Here is a 17,913-nt window from a genome sequence, read left to right on the forward strand (position 1 = left end):
TTAATCACAATTGAAACACAACAATAGTGCGATTAATCACAATTAAAAACACAACAAGAGTGCGATTAATCACAATTAAACACACAACAAGAGTGTGATAAATCACAATTAAAAACACAACTAGAGTGTGATAAATCACGATTAAACACACAACAAGAGTGTGATAAATCACAATTAAAAACACAACACGAGTGCGATTAATCACAATTAAAAACACAACGCGAGTGCGATTAATCACGATTAAACACACAGGAGTGTGATAAATCACAATTAAAAACACAACAAGAGTGCAATTAATCACAATTAAAAACACACCAAGAGTGATTAATCACGCTTAAACACACATCAGGTGCGATTAATCACAAAACGAGTGCGATTAATCACAATTAAAAACACAAGAGTGCGATTAATCACAATTGAAAGCACAACAATAGTGCGATTAATCACAAAAACAAGAGTGCGATTAATCACAATTAAAGACACAAGAGTGCGATTAATCACAATTGAAAACTTTACAAATAAAACCACAACAAGAGTGATTAATCACGCTTAAACACACATCAGGTGCGATTAATCACACAACAAGAGTACGGTTAATCACAATTAATCTCGATTGACAGCTATATATATTACATGTTTTAATTTGACAAAAGATTGAGCCGACTGTAGAGTAGCTTGAGATAGGACACAGATGTAAATGTAATACACAAATAATATCTGTAAAACATTTTAAAGGGTGAAATTTAAATATTAGGTCAGGACTATTCTTATATAAATTAACGAGCACTCTATTTAGATCACCACAGGTAAAACCACAAACCTCACTACATGCGTAAAGAAACAGAGGCGGCAGAAAACGACATGCTTGCTTTATTATACAAAAGCACAATGTTTTGTTTTAATAGTGAGTAATTTAAAAAGCAGACTTTTTCAGTTTCTAATGATCTTACTCTGATCTGTATGACCGTGAGTGTTTTAAGTTGTTTCCGCTGCGTGTCGATTTGTGTGTAGGCTCAGATATAGATGGCACTTATTCTCCTCGTCGCTCATCTTTCCGTGATTTCTTGAAAAAGCATAATATTGAACTTTGTGCATTCGCCATTGAACAAGCAGCCGTTGCATTTTAGCGCGCAGCATTGGTCATTCTATCAATTAGAGTAATCAACAATTCCTCAATCTGTGGGGCCGAACATGTAAATGAGGGGGCCGGACTCTCCAGGCCCCCTCGTGGCTACACTACTGGTGCATTTTGCATTTAGTTTGTTCATACTGAAGGTTTCAGCAGTGTTTGTCTTCACACACACACACACTCACTGCGCTGCAGATGGCGGGAGTTTTTCCCGCGTGTCAGCTCTGCGCCAATGAAGCGTGTTAACGTGACGCTCTGTAATCTATTCAGGTCAGATCGGCCGCGCTGCTGTGTGTGCGAGTGTGCTCACGAAAGACGCATTAGCCTGGTAAAGGAGCTTGTTAAAGCATTTTACAGCTCAGATAAGATGTCTGTCGTAATGAATGCCTTGCCGCTCGCGTTGGCAGTAATTGCCGGGTTGCATTCTCGGCAGTTCTTGAACTTTGAGGAACGCAGCAAAGCTCATGCAGCGGTGCAGAGCGGCGGGACGGGACACACTGCAAATGAGACCTGTGACATCTTTTAATCGCACTCGCCATGGGTTAAACTCGCATGACGAGACACTCAAGACTGTTCAAAATAGGGAAAAATCCAAATGCAATCCATTTGAAATGCGTTTTGCTGCACTTGTCAGACGTTTTATGGGCAATGCACAATTTGTCCAAAACATTTGTGATTATATCAGTGACACTAAAATTATCAATATGAATAAAATTACTATTATTGTTGTAAATAATTATATATATATATATATATATATATACACACACACACACACACACACACACACACACACACACACACACACACACACACACACACACACACACACACACACACACACACACACACACACATTTACACATGCATGCAGATACGCACACACACACACACACACACACACATTTACACATGCATGCAGATACGTACATACTACATACACACACACACACACACATTTACACATGCATGCAGATACGCACACACACACACACACACACACACACACACACACACACACACACACACACACACACACACACACACACACACACACACACACACACACACACACACACACATACACAGATTCATACATATATTGAATATATTTAATATAGTTAATGTATTAAAATGTAAAGTAACATATTTTATATTTACATATATTAAATGTATTATATTTAGATTTTTAATTTGAAATATTATTAATATTATTTATATAAAATATTTATTATACAATGTAATTTTTATGTATTATTTTTAGATTTTTAATTTTAAATATTATTAATACAGTAATAGTTATATATAATGTTAATTGTATAATGTAATTATATTAAATATAATATAATATAATATATATTATATTAAATATATAATATATATATATATATATATATATATATATATATATATATATATATATATATATATATATATATATTATATATTTAATATAATATATATTATATTATATTTAATATAATTACATTATAAAAAAATTAAGAATCTAAAAATAATACGTATATATATATATATATATATATATATATATATATATATATATATATATATATATATATATATATATATATATATACGTATTATTTTTAGATTCTTAATTTTAAATATTATTAATAATAGTTATAATATTTATTATATAATGTAATTATATTAATTATAATATATTTAATAATAATTATTATTATTCAATAAAAATATTATCAAAATAAGAAATATTACTATTGTAATATTACACTACAAAATAAAAAAATAGTATTTAAGAAAACCAATTTTTTACAGTGCAACTATAAAAGTAATTTCTTCATTAAAGTTTCTCTTTTGTGGACAACAGCTGGTTTGTGAGCGCTTCTCTTTACATGCCTGGGAAGATAATTGGGCATGTATTGCATTTCAAATGCATGTTATATTCGACCCAAACTCACAACACATGCAGAGACGAGACACTAAAAACACCGGCGGATCGTGAGCCGCTCACATGTGAAGAACACAGTGTTGTGCTTCACTCTGAAACATGCAGCACATTTCTATGTTTTTTCCCCCACTATTTTGTTATACAGCACATACATTTATGCATTTGAACTGAATGTTGGATTATTCGAACAGTCCACAGTCCCCCGGCGAGCAGCAGCCCCGAGCGGCCCATGGTGGCCGTGACCCCGCTGCGACCCCAGGGCAGCCCCTCCCGCTCCCCCGCTCGACCCCTCTCTATGGTGGCGTCGCCTCAGGTGCATCCCTCGCTTCAGTCTGGTCCGCTCTCTCCGGCCTCCATCCGCCTCTCCATGCCTCTGACCTCCGCCGCGGCCGCCATTACACCGCCCAACGTCACCGCGGCCCATCTGAACGGAGGAGACGTCCAGCCCGCTTCACCCGCACATGGAGCGCTCGCCGGCCTCCCCAAACACGAGGAGAAGAAGGTGGAGAAGGTCAGTGATGCTCATGAATATATTCATTGAAATTAATTAAAAATTCATAGTAAAAAATCGAATTCATTATGACAGATCTTTATTACGCATGTATTGTGCTTCATGATAACTAGTACAAATATATCCATATATACTAGTACTAGTTGTCGTAGTATATGAATATAACTAATATATGAATATATACTAGTTATCATGAAGGATAATCAATGAATATGCAAATTAGCCCTGCCTCCACTCACTCGCACCAGCTCACCCGCCTAGTTTTACAGCTGTTAAGAAATATTTTCTCAGTCTTTTTGTTGGCAGATGAGACTTCACTGAGGTCATGTGATGAACATGAGTGACGTGTGTTTGGATGTGTGATTTCAGCAGTCGTTCCTGCATGTTGATTATGGGCTGTTAATTAGCTCAGAGTCACACGCAGGGTTAAAAAATGCACAGATGATGCACAGATCTCATATTCGGAAAAGTGTAAGATTTTTAACCTCTCAGAACACCCCAGCAACTGCCTAGAAATCACCCAAAACGCCCCAAGCAACCACCTAGTAACCACCATTAACGCCCCATCAACTGCCTAGCAACCACCCAGAATGCAGCAGCAACCACCTAGTAATCACCCAGAACACCCCAGTAACAACCTGGCAACCACCCAAAACGCCCCAGCAACCACCTAGCAACTATCTAGCAACCATTCAGAACGCCCCACCAACCACCTAGAATGCTCCAACAACTGCCTAGTAATCACCCAGAATGCCCCTGTTACCACCTAGAACGCCCCAGCAACCGCCTGGCAACCACCCAAAATGCCCCAGCAACCACCTAGCAACCACCCAAAATGCCTCAGCAACTGCCTAGCAACCACCTAGAACGCCCAGTTACTGCCTAGTAAATATCCAGAACGCCTCAGCAACTGCCCAGTAACCACAAAGAATTCCCAAGCAACCACCTAGCAACCACATAGAACGCCCAGTAACAGCCTAGTAATCATCCAGAACACCCCAGCAACCACCCAGAACGCCCCAGCAACCACCCAGAATGCCTCAGCAACCACCTAGAATGCCCCAGCAACTGCCTAGTAATCATCCAGAACGCCCCAGCAACCGCCCAGTAACCACCAAGAACACCCCAGCAACTGCCTAGAACACACAGTAACTGCCCAGTAACCACCAAGAACACCCCAGCAACTGCCTAGCAACCACCAAGAACACTCCAGCAACCGTCTAGTAACCACCAAGAACACCCCAGCAACTGCCTAGTAACCACCAAGAACACTCCAGCAACCGTCTAGTAACCACCAAGAACACCCCAGCAACTGCCTAGCAACCACCTAGAACACCCCAGCAACCGCCTAGTAACCACCAAGAACACTCCAGCAACCGTCTAGTAACCACCTAGAACGCCCCAGCAACCGCCTAGTAACCACCAAGAACACTCCAGCAACCGCCTAGTAACCACCAAGAACACCCCAGCAATCACCTAGCAACCACCTAGAACGCCCCAGCAACCGCCTAGTAACCACTAAGAACACCCCAGCAACTGCCTAGAACACACAGTAACTGCCCAGTAACCACCAAGAACACCCCAGCAACTGCCTAGTAACCACCAAGAACACCCCAGCAACCGCCTAGTAACCACTTAGAACGCCCCAGCAACCGCCTAGTAACCACCAAGAACACCCCAGCAACAGCCTAGTAACCACCAAGAACATCATCCAGAACAACCCGGCAAACGCCTAGTAACCACAAAGAACACCCTAGCAATCGCCTAGCAACCACCTAGAACACCCTAGCAATCGCCTAGCAACCACCTAGAACACCCCAGCAATTGCCTAGCAACCACCTAGAATGCCCCAGCAACCGCCTAGTAACCACCAAGAACACCCCAGCAACTGCCTAGAACACACAGTAACTGCCCAGTAACCACCAAGAACACCCCAGCAACTGCCTAGAACACCCCAGCAACCGCCTAGTAACCACAAAGAACACCCCAGCAATCGCCTAGCAACCACCTAGAACGCCCCTAGCAGCCGCCTAGTAACCACCAAGAACACCCCAGCAACTGCCTAGAACACATAGTAACTGCCCAGTAACCACCAAGAACACCCCAGCAACTGCCTAGAACACCCCAGCAACCGCCTAGTAACCACCAAGAACACCCCAGCAACCGTCTAGTAACCACCTAGAATGCCCCAGCAACCGCCTAGTAACCACCAAGAACACTCCAGCAACCGCCTAGTAACCACCAAGAACACCCCAGCAACCACCTAGAACGCCCCAGCAACCGCCTAGTAACCACTAAGAACACCCCAGCAACTGCCTAGAACACACAGTAACTGCCCAGTAACCACCAAGAACACCCCAGCAACTGCCTAGTAACCACCAAGAACACCCCAGCAACCGCCTAGTAACCACTTAGAACGCCCCAGCAACCGCCTAGTAACCACCAAGAACACCCCAGCAACAGCCTAGTAACCACCAAGAACATCATCCAGAACAACCCGGCAAACGCCTAGTAACCACAAAGAACACCCTAGCAATCGCCTAGCAACCACCTAGAACACCCTAGCAATCGCCTAGCAACCACCTAGAACACCCCAGCAATTGCCTAGCAACCACCTAGAATGCCCCAGCAACCGCCTAGTAACCACCAAGAACACCCCAGCAACTGCCTAGAACACACAGTAACTGCCCAGTAACCACCAAGAACACCCCAGCAACTGCCTAGAACACCCCAGCAACCGCCTAGTAACCACAAAGAACACCCCAGCAATCGCCTAGCAACCACCTAGAACGCCCCTAGCAGCCGCCTAGTAACCACCAAGAACACCCCAGCAACTGCCTAGAACACATAGTAACTGCCCAGTAACCACCAAGAACACCCCAGCAACTGCCTAGAACACCCCAGCAACCGCCTAGTAACCACCAAGAACACCCCAGCAACCGTCTAGTAACCACCTAGAATGCCCCAGCAACCGCCTAGTAACCACCAAGAACACTCCAGCAACCGCCTAGTAACCACCAAGAACACCCCAGCAACCACCTAGAACGCCCCAGCAACCGCCTAGTAACCACTAAGAACACCCCAGCAACTGCCTAGAACACACAGTAACTGCCCAGTAACCACCAAGAACACCCCAGCAACTGCCTAGTAACCACCAAGAACACCCCAGCAACCGCCTAGTAACCACTTAGAACGCCCCAGCAACCGCCTAGTAACCACCAAGAACACCCCAGAAACCGCCTAGTAACCACCAAGAACAACCCAGCAACTGCCTAGTAACCACCAAGAACAACCCAGCAACTGCCTAGTAACCACCTAGAATGCCCTGGCAACCGCCTAGTAACCACCAAGAACAACCCAGCAACTGCCTAGTAACCACCAAGAACAACCCAGCAACTGCCTAGTAACCACCTAGAATGCCCTGGCAACCGCCTAGTAACCACCAAGAACAACCCAGCAACTGCCTAGTAACCACCAAGAACAACCCAGCAACTGCCTAGTAACCACCTAGAATGCCCTGGCAACCGCCTAGTAACCACCAAGAACAACCCAGCAACTGCCTAACAACCACCCAGAACACCCTAGCAACACCCCAGCAACCACCCAGCAACCGCCTTAACTGCACAGCAACACACAAGCAGAAATATGAGATGAATGGTTAATATGTGAAATGTTTCCATCAGTGTGTTTGAGTCATGTGATCTGCAGTTGTGTTGAATTGCTCAGCGAGTCCCAGTGACGGATCTGTTCTTCAGCTCTCATGATTCGGCTCGGCTCGGGTTTAGTTCTCGTGTGATAGTGTCAGAGCAGTCGAATAGATCACACACACTGAACATGTCTGTTGAACCCTAACCTCTTCGCTAAGGTGTAATTGAGCTGTGTGTGTTTGCGCTGTGTCCCGCCTCATTAGCGCAGGCTCGTGTTGAGCAGAAGCTCTGGGTTTGAGTTTCTCTCTGCTCCAATCAGAGGCTGAGTCTCGGGCGCCTCCTAGTGGCCTGGTCTGGATCTGCTCTGTTGGGAGTTCAGCGCAGCTCCATCAAAGCCAGAATGAGTTTCCCAGATAAACCTTCTCCACACACACACACACACACACACACACACACACACACACACACACACACACACACACACACACACACACACACACACACACACACACACACACACACACACACACACACACACACACACACACACACACACACACACACACACACAGGCAGCAGAACAGCCATTACACACACAGATTACTCAAATATCCCTCTGTTCTTACCATCAGCAGATCAAGATCACACCATTACTGTAGATTATTCTTTTTTTTTTGGATACGAACAATCCCTTTTATTTCCCAAAATGCATCCTGTTTTAATTTTTCTGGATTCCGTTTGAATAATTTTTTTATGTAGTATTTATTTTTTTCTGAATTTGTGTTGCATCTCTGGATTGCATTTTAACAATAGATTTTTTTTCTTTTTTACATTTCTGTGTTGTCTCTTTTAATTTTTATATATTCTGTTTTAATAATTGTATTAATATTTGTTATAATTTTAATACTATTTAATACTATTTTAATAGTAAACTAAATTTAATAGTAACTAAATTTAATACTAATTTATTATCAAAAATAGTGGTAATCAAAATTATAAAAAATTTATTCATTTTTTAAAAGTTTTTTTTTTATTGATAAAACTATATAAACATTTACACAATATAACACAAATATAAAACAATTACTAAAACAAAAGTTCAAAATATATTAAAAAAAATACTTTTTTTCAGAAATTCTGTGTTTTTCCTGGATTTATGATTTAATAAAAAAGTTTTATCAAAAATAGTGGTAATCAAGGCAAAAAATATTTAAATTAAAAGTAATCAAATGGAAAATTCAGCTAATAACGGATTATTAATTAAGTAAATAAAACTATATAGACATTTAAAAACAGAACAATAAATATGACAAACATGTACAACAAAATTACTCAAATTAAAAATATAAAAACAATTTATTCAGAAATTCTGTGCTGTCTCACTTTTTTCTGGATTTATGATTTAATACAAATGCATTATCAAAAATAGTGGTAATCAAAATTATAAAAAATGTATTAATCTTTTAAAAGTTAAAAAAAAAAAATAAAACTATATAGACATTTAAAAACACAAATATACAACAATTACTAAAACAAAAATTCTAAATATAAAAAAAACATAATTTATTCAGAAATTTTGTGTTGTCTCACTTTTTTTCTGGATTTATCATTTAAAACAAATTCATTATCAAAAATAGAGGTAATCAAGGCAAAACAACTATTTGAAAGTAATCAAATGGACATTTTAATTTACTAATAATTATATAATAATAATAATTAATAATATTAATAATATTAATAAAAATATAAATTAATAATATAATAAATATTTAATAGATAATTCATATAATTAGCTGAAACTAAAACAGAATTAAAAAATATATAGACATTTAAAAATAAAACAAAACAATAAATATAACAAAAATATACAACAAAATTATTAAAAATGAAAAAAAAAATAGTATCTCAATGATGCTAAAATAACACTGGTTTACTGTTCAACTGAAAACATGGAAGAAACGTGTGATATTCCTTCAAAAATAAAGTTTAATAATGTATTTTCTTCATATAGAAGGACGCAGACTTCACATCGCCAGCACTTCTTCTGATTTAATCTTCCAATCCATTTGCCTTGACAATTCCATTTTTATCACTATAAAAAATACTTTGTTAAAAATAACCCAAGTTGGGTTGAAAATGGACTAACCCAGCAATTGGGTTGTTTTAACCCAGCAATTAGGTTGTTTTAACCCAGCAATTAGGTTGTTTTAACCCAGCTATTGGGTTGTTTTTACCCAGCAATTGGGTTGTTTTAACCCAGCAATTGGGTTGTTTTAACCCAGCAATTGGGTTGTTTTAACCCAGCAATTGGGTTGTTTTAACCCAGCAATTAGGTTGTTTTAACCCAGCAATTAGGTTGTTTTAACCCAGCAATTGGGTTGTTTTAACCCAGCAATTAGGTTGTTTTAACCCAGCAATTGGGTTGTTTTAACCCAGCAATTGGGTTGTTTTAACCCAGCAATTAGGTTGTTTTAACCCAGCAATTAGGTTGTTTTAACCCAGCTATTGGGTTGTTTTTACCCAGCAATTGGGTTGTTTTAACCCAGCAATTGGGTTGTTTTAACCCAGCAATTGGGTTGTTTTAACCCAGCAATTAGGTTGTTTTAACCCAGCTATTGGGTTGTTTTTACCCAGCAATTGGGTTGTTTTAACCCAGCAATTGGGTTGTTTTAACCCAGCAATTGGGTTGTTTTAACCCAGCAATTGGGTTGTTTTAACCCAGCAATTGGGTTGTTTTAACCCAGCAATTAGGTTGTTTTAACCCAGCAATTAGGTTGTTTTAACCCAGCAATTGGGTTGTTTTTACCCAGCAATTGGGTTGTTTTAACCCAGCAATTGGGTTGTTTTAACCCAGCAATTAGGTTGTTTTAACCCAGCAATTGGGTTGTTTTAACCCAGCAATTAGGTTGTTTTAACCCAGCAATTGGGTTGTTTTAACCCAGCAATTGGGTTGTTTTAACCCAGCAATTGGGTTGTTTTAACCCAGCAATTGGGTTGTTTTAACCCAGCAATTGGGTTGTTTTAACCCAGCAATTGGGTTGTTTTAACCCAGCAATTGGGTTGTCTTAAGCAAACATTTAACCCAACCGCTGGGTTAAAACAACCCAATTGTTGGGTTAAAACAGCCCAATTGCTGGGTTAGTCCATTTTCAACCCAACTTGGGTTATTGTTAACCCAGCATTTTTTAGAGTGACCGCATTGCGTCCACAGCTTATGAAAACACTGTGTGTGTGTGTGTGTGTGTGTGTGTGTGTGTTTCTCTCACAGAAGGAGAAGAAGAGCAGTGGCCTCCTGAAGCTGCTCTCCGGAGCCGCAGCCAAGAAGAAGTCCCGCTCGCCTCCATCCATCTCTCCCACCCACGAGCCGGCCTCCACCTCGTCCTCCGCCCAGGGAGCCATGGCTCCGGATCTGCGGTCCGCCAGCGCCCAGGGCCGGGCCGGGTCCTGCCCCATCGAGAGCGAGATGCAGGGGGCCATGGGCATGGAGCCTCTGCACAGGAAGTCCGGCTCGCTGGATCTCAACTTCTCCGTGTCTCCACCAGCTCGACAGGCCTGCTCTTCCTCACCGCTCGCCGTCCGGCCCGAACCCAAACCCTTATCCAGAGAGAGGTGAGCGGCTCTTTATCATAATAATAATAATTTATTACATTTATATAGCGCTTTTCTAGGCACTCACTCAAAGCGCTTTTACATAGAAGGGGGGGAATCTCCTCAACCACCACCAATGTGCAGCACCACCTGGATGATGCGACGGCAGCCATTTTGCGCCAGTACGCCCACCACACTCACAGTGGAGAGAACTGAGTGATGATACCAATCATATATATATATATATGGGGATGATTAGGAGGCCATGATGGACAGGGGCCAATGGGCAAATTTGATATTCCTTCAAAAATAAAGTTTAATAATATATTTTCTTCATATAGAAAGATGCAGACTTCACATCGCCAGCACTTCTTCTGATTTAATCTTCCGATCCATTTGCCGTGACAATTCCATTTTTACGCTCTAAAAAATGCTGTGTTAAAAATAACCCAAGTTGGGTTGAAAATGGACTAACCCAGCAATTAGGTTGTTTTAACCCAGCGATTGGGTTGTTTTAACCCAGCAATTGGGTTGTTTTAACCCAGCAATTGGGTTGTTTTAACCCAGCAATTAGGTTGTTTTAACCCAGCGATTGGGTTGTTTTAACCCAGCAATTGGGTTGTTTTAACCCAGCAATTGGGTTGTTTTAATCCAGCAATTGGGTTGTTTTAACCCAGCAATTGGGTTGTTTTAATCCAGCAATTGGGTTGTTTTAACCCAGCAATTGGGTTGTTTTAATCCAGCAATTGGGTTGTTTTAACCCAGCAATTGGGTTGTTTTAATCCAGCAATTGGGTTGTTTTAACCCAACAATTGGGTTGTTTTAACCCAGCAATTGGGTTGTTTTAACCCAGCAATTGGGTTGTTTTAACCCAGCAATTGGGTTGTTTTAATCCCTCACCCTGAGGGATGATACCAATCATATATATATATATATATATGGGGATGGACAGGGGCCAATGGGCAAATTTGATATTCCTTCAAAAATAAAGTTTAATAATATATTTTCTTCATATAGAAAGATGCAGACTTCACATCGCCAGCACTTCTTCTGATTTAAATTTGGCCAGGATGCCGGGGTTACACCCCTACTCTTTATCGAAGGACATCCTGGGATTTTTAATGACCACAGAGAGTCAGGACCTCGGTTTAACGTCTCATCCGAAGGACAGTGCTTGTTACAGTATAGAGTCCCCATCACTAAACTGGGGCGTTAAGAACCACACAGACCACAGGGTGAGCGCCCCCTGCTGGCCTCACTAACCCAGTTGGTCTCCCATTCAGGTACTAACCAGGCTCAGCCCTGCTTAGCTTCAGTGGGAAACCAGTCTTGGGCTACAGGGTGATATGGCTGCTGGCTTTATCATCAAGGGAACCTTTTCAATGCACAAAATGTTCTTTACAGCGGAAAAAAACATTACGGAGTGTCTGTTTAAACTCAGTGCAAATAGCTCGTCTTCTAACGCCGTCCTCGCGCATCCCCAATCCAGGCTCACAATCAATCAATAACACACATTTATGCCAGACAACTGTTTATGAACTAATGCTGATGAATAATGACAATGTTTACTTTACCATGTTTATATAGTAATATGTTTTAGACGGTTGTAATAATGCATATTTTATCTCCTGAACTTGAATGAGCAATAGAGGCGCATACCTTTCAAAATAAGAGTCCTGGTGTATTTCCAGCTTGTTTATAATTAAAAGTCACTTCGTTTTTGCTTACACAATAAACTATATTTCATTTCATTCCCACTTAATTCATACTCAGGAGGAAAGATCAGTATTAGACACATATTCAATAAAGTGTCAGGGTTAAAATAGTTCACTAAACCATTAAAAAATATCTTCATTATTTGAAATTAAATAAATGTTAACTGAAATTTCAAAAATAACGTATTTGAAGCTTTAGCTTAACCTGATATGGCCTACTGACTAAAACAGAAATACAGAGTTATAAAAACTATATAGTAGGGCTGTCAAAAGATTAATCGCGATTAATCGCATCCAAAATAAAAGTTTGTGTTTACATAATATATTTGTGTGTACTGTGTATAATTATTATGTATATATAAATACAAACACATTCATGTATATATTTAAGAAATATTTGCATGTATATACTGTATATACATTTATATAATCTATAATATATATAAATATAAATGTTTTGTATATAAAAATAATATTTTTTCTTAAATATATACATGCTTGTGTGTGTATTTATATATAAATAATAATTAACAGAATACACACACATATATTATGTAAACACAAACTTTTATTTTGGATGCGATTAATCGCGATTAATCTTTTGACAGCCCTAATTACAAAAATCTTCTCAATCTTTATTATTAGCAGTTCTTCAACATGATTGTTTCTTCTGAACATGAACTGTTCCTCAGAATTTGAACTTTCCTTCTGAACATGAATGGTTCTTCATGAAGGCTTCTCTATTTTTAAAAAAAAAATATAGCCTAAAATATAGAAATTAAATCATTATGTAATAATGAATGATTTTAATTTTATTTAAAATAAATAGACTAATTCAAAGCAAGGCCGTACCCAGGTCAAACAGGACAGTGAACGAAATTATAGGTCTAATTCTGGGAAATAATCTATTTGGGACAATATTTGCATTCATTTGTGTCAAATATATTATTAGTCCAGAGATTCTTCACATGAGTGATTAAATACATAGATTCGCTACAAATATTTGAGTTCCCAGGTGGTTTAGTGGTATAATTTTAGTAAACCGTCTCAAAGGTTCCGAGTTCTAATCCGCTCTCATATAGTTTTTGTTCTTCTTCATTAAAATCAAAGATGTTCATCAATGATTGTATATTAAGTGTGCTTTTTTTTTTATTTCACCGGAAAGAATATAGTTTCTCCGCAACCGCATGAAGTGATAGATTGACGCGCTCGTTTGTGTGTGTGTGTGTGTGTGTGTGTGAAGATTGGGCACGAACCCCGCCTACTTTGATTTGATTGGCCATCTGAGCGCTGTTAGACCACATTGGTTTCGACTGTCTGATCAGCCTCAAATTCTGTTCCTGTCAATCATGCGGTGTCAACCAATTATACTGCACGAGGTAGGGCCGAGCTAACTCTCTCTCTCACACACACACACACACGAAGTGAGGCGGCCAGCACGGCACACGCAACGACTCAGCAAAAAGATGCTTTTCAGAACAACGCGCGGGCCACACTAATGTGGCGTTCACACCGGACGCGATTTGCGCGAATAATTCGCACTAATCGCGCGAAGGTGGACGCTTGAACATTTTGAGTTTACTCGCTTCAATCGCGCGTGACATTCACTGCACAACAGACGCGAATTCGCGTCATGGGCGGGGCTTCTGCCAGCGGCTCGTCTCGTTGTGAAATGGCTGACATGGGCTGTGTTTACACGTCTTTTTTTTGGGTTAAAATCTACTGTTAATGTGTGACAAAACGTAGTTTTAAGACTTTTTCAGTCGATAATGTAGTTGTTTAAAGCTCAAATATGTGGTTTATTTATATAAAGAGTGCCTATTTGAACATTTTATCTGGCGTTTTCGGAGTTGTGAGCTCCAGCGTATCAGCGGCGCTCAGTATAACTGTACGTTGCAGTTGTAACGTTAGCCTACTAGCACTGGCTTTGAATGTTTGACTGAATTGTTTCCTTTATTTCATGTATAGCTTATTATACCTTTTACTTATACCTTTGTATTATTGATCATACATAAACTTGCACTTAAAAAAAAGAGACTGGGTTGTGTTTCATGTCATTTAATATTATCACAGTGATAATCATATTGTCTGAACCAGATATTAATATCCTCATTGTTGTCACTACTAGAGCAAGCTCCTGATTGGTTAACGCGGCGCGAACTATCCGCCAAATTTCAGATTTTTCTACTTCAAAACGCTCAATTCGCGTCCGTCGCGCGCCTCAATCGCGCGAAGCGCGCCGCAGAATGCCATTTCGCGTCTCTGCATTGACTTAACATGTAAATCATTTGCGCAAATCGTGTCCGGTGTGAACGCACCATAATGCTGCGTTCACACCAAACGCGAATAGAGCGTCAAAATTGCGTCTACCATGTCTAGTTTCACGCGCAAACATTTTGAATGCATTCGCGCGTCCGCAGCGAGTTGGACGCGCGTAGAAATCGAGCGTTTGAAGCGAAATTGACGCGCGTTCAAGGAACTCCAGGAGAAATATGTCATAAAACACCACTGTGCCTCTTTTCATTTTCATTAAACATATATATTAAGCATTAATAGCCACACAAATGTGGTCCAGGCAACTCCTACATTATCTTCACTGCATGTATATTTAAATATCCTTAAAAAATAAAGTTATGAAACTTCTCTTTGCCCTCAGTCAAAACGATTTGGCAGACAACAAATTATAGATTCATGAGAGCAAAGATCGGCCGTTAGATCTACACAAGACGAACCACTAAAGAGAAATCAGAGCCAGCGGCAGACGCCAGAAGGACTGGCCGAGGAAAGGCTGCTCTCGCTGGGGTTATGAGCGGTGATCGCCTGGATCTCACAACTCCAAAAACACAAGATTATTTTTTTAAATATGCGCTCTCTTTATAAATAAACCACAGATTTGAGCTTTAAACAACTACATTCTCACCTGAAAAAGTCTTAAAACTAAATTTTGTGACACAATAGTTGTATTTTTAATTTATGTAGGGTTTATCATCACGTCACTTTACCACGTGACCGCAGCGAGCAGGCTCCTGATTGGTTAACGCGGTGCGAATTGACGCCAAAGTTCAAATTTTTCAACTTGGTCGTCAGACGCGAATTCGCTTCAAATGCGTGAATGCACAACAGCACCATTCGCGTGTAACGCGCGTATCGCGCAAGACGCTCAATTCGTGTACAATTCGCGCAAACTGGACGCGCGAATGAGGCGCCCTACGCGCCGCGGGACCTCCAGACGCGCGTCAGCGCGTCTTTCCATTGACTTAATATTGAAACCACTCGCACCAGACGCTCTATTCGCGTTTGGTGTGAATGCAGCATAACACTAAACTTTGATTTCAAGAAGGGGGCCACAAAATATCATCGCGGGCCGCGAGTTTGAGACCCCTGGTTTAAAGGCTGAGCTGCAAAACCTGAACTGCAAAGTTGATTAAAGGGTTAGTTCACCCAAAAATGAAAATTCTGTCATTAATTACTTACCCTCATGTCGTTCGACACCCGTCAGACCTCCGTTCATCTTCGGACACAAATGAAGATATTTTAGTTTATTTTACAATTTAGTTTCTGATGCTCTGAAAGGCCTCCATTGGCTCAATGGCACGGTTCACTCTCAAGACCCTTAAAAGACACTAAAGACGTCGTTACAAAGTCCATCTCACTACAGTGGCTCTACAATAACTTTATGAATCGGCGACAATAGTTTTTGTGCGCAAAAAAACCCCTAAATAACGACTTACATAGTGATGACGATTTCAAAACACGGCCTCATGAAGCTTCGAAGCGTTATGAATCAATGAGCCGAATGATGATTCGGATCGCGTGTCAAACTGCTGAAATTTGGCGATTCAAACCACTGAATCGACTCACTGATTCATAACGCTTCGAAGCTTCATGAGGCCGTGTTTTGAAATCGTCATCACTATGTAAGTCGTTATTTAGGGGTTTTTTTGCGCACAAAAACTATTGTCGCCGATTCATAAAGTTATTGTAGAACCACTGTAGTGAGATGGAATTTGTAATGACGTCTTTAGTGCCTTTTAAGGGTCTTGAGAGTGTAAAGTGCATTGAGCCAATGGAGGCCTTTCAGAGCATCAGCTTTACACTAAAATATCTTCATTTGTGTCTGAAGATGAACGGAGGTCTGACGGGTGTCCAACGACATGAGGGTAAGTCATTAATGACAGAATTTTCATTTTTGGGTGAACTAACCCTTTAAATTGTCAAACTCACAACCGGTTTAAGTCATTATAAAGCATGTGCTCTCTCTTCCCATCAGGTATCGCGTGCTCGTCCCATACCCGCCGCAGAGCGAGGCTGAGATCGAGCTGAAGGAGGGCGACATCGTGTTCGTGCACAAGAAACGTGAGGACGGCTGGTACAAGGGGACGCTCCAGCGCACCGGCCGGACGGGCCTCTTCCCCGGCAGCTTCGTGGAGAGTTTCTAGATGAGGAACACCAGCCAAAACAAGCTCTGATTCCCCCAACGGGACCTCCAGGATCGCTCTGAGGCGTCCGGAATATCTCATGGTCATAGCGTCCAGAAGAATCTGCAGCGGAAGCAGACACACAGTCATGAAGACGAGCACAAAAACGAGCATCTTTACTGCCATCGTCCTCATAGAGAATACGTGATGTGGATTCAGCTCATCTGGAGGAGTGTGTGAGTCTGCGGCGCCCTCGTGTGTGTGTGCTCGGAAATGACTCCGGCTTCATCCTCACGTGAAATCACTTTTCTTTCCTTCTTTAATAAGCAGATCTGAATGATAACCAAACAACGAGGATGTGATGATATCAGATGAATGTAGTGAGTGATGAAGCGGTCATATTTCACACCAAAATTTTGCATAATTTTCCCACTGGATTCTCATTACTGTAATGCAAATGAATTCATGATATGTTATTTAAAGGGTAAATATTAATACAGCATGCTAGTATTGGTATAGTAGTGCCTTTATGCTCTTTCAAAAGAAGAAGAATGCATTACAGGACTGAGAGTTGTAAATAAACGAGTGCTGTCAAAACGATTAATCGCATCTAGCATAAAAGTTTGTGCTTATGTAATGTGTGTTGTAAATGTATATCACGCACATGTATATGAATATATATAAATATATATTATATACACGCATTATATTAACAACACTGCAAAAAATGCTTTTCTTACTTAGTATTTTTTGTCTTGTTTTCAGTCCAAATATCTAAAAAATCTTATATTAAGAAGCATTTCCTAGACAAGCAAAAGTTGTTGTCTTGTTTTGGGGGAAAATAACTCAAAATTAAGGGAGTTTTTGCTTAAAATAAGCAAAATAATCTTCCAATTGGGTAAGCAAAATAATCTTGTTTTCTGTTTGAATTAAGATTATTTTGCTTACCCCATTGGCAGATTATTTAGTATT

General features: G+C 40.3%; 1 protein-coding gene across 1 annotated transcript in view; it reads left to right on the top strand.

Annotated features, from left to right (window-relative positions):
* Nucleotides 1-16,962, top strand: part of LOC307129752 (E3 ubiquitin-protein ligase SH3RF3-like) — a gene marked incomplete at its 3' end in the record, with an annotated part of 188,667 nt that extends 171,705 nt beyond the window's left edge. Inside the window, exons 8-10 of the mRNA XM_079822438.1 lie at nt 3,254-3,573; nt 10,489-10,829; nt 16,794-16,962. Of these exons, the coding sequence (XP_079678564.1) occupies nt 3,254-3,573; nt 10,489-10,829; nt 16,794-16,962 (830 nt within the window). The remainder of the gene's footprint in view (nt 1-3,253; nt 3,574-10,488; nt 10,830-16,793) is intronic.
* Between the last annotated feature and the right edge of the window lie 951 nt (nt 16,963-17,913).

The sequence above is a fragment of the Gobio gobio genome (assembly GCF_949357685.1).
Source record: "Gobio gobio genome assembly, chromosome: 7".
NCBI classification, from domain to species: domain Eukaryota; kingdom Metazoa; phylum Chordata; class Actinopteri; order Cypriniformes; family Gobionidae; genus Gobio; species Gobio gobio.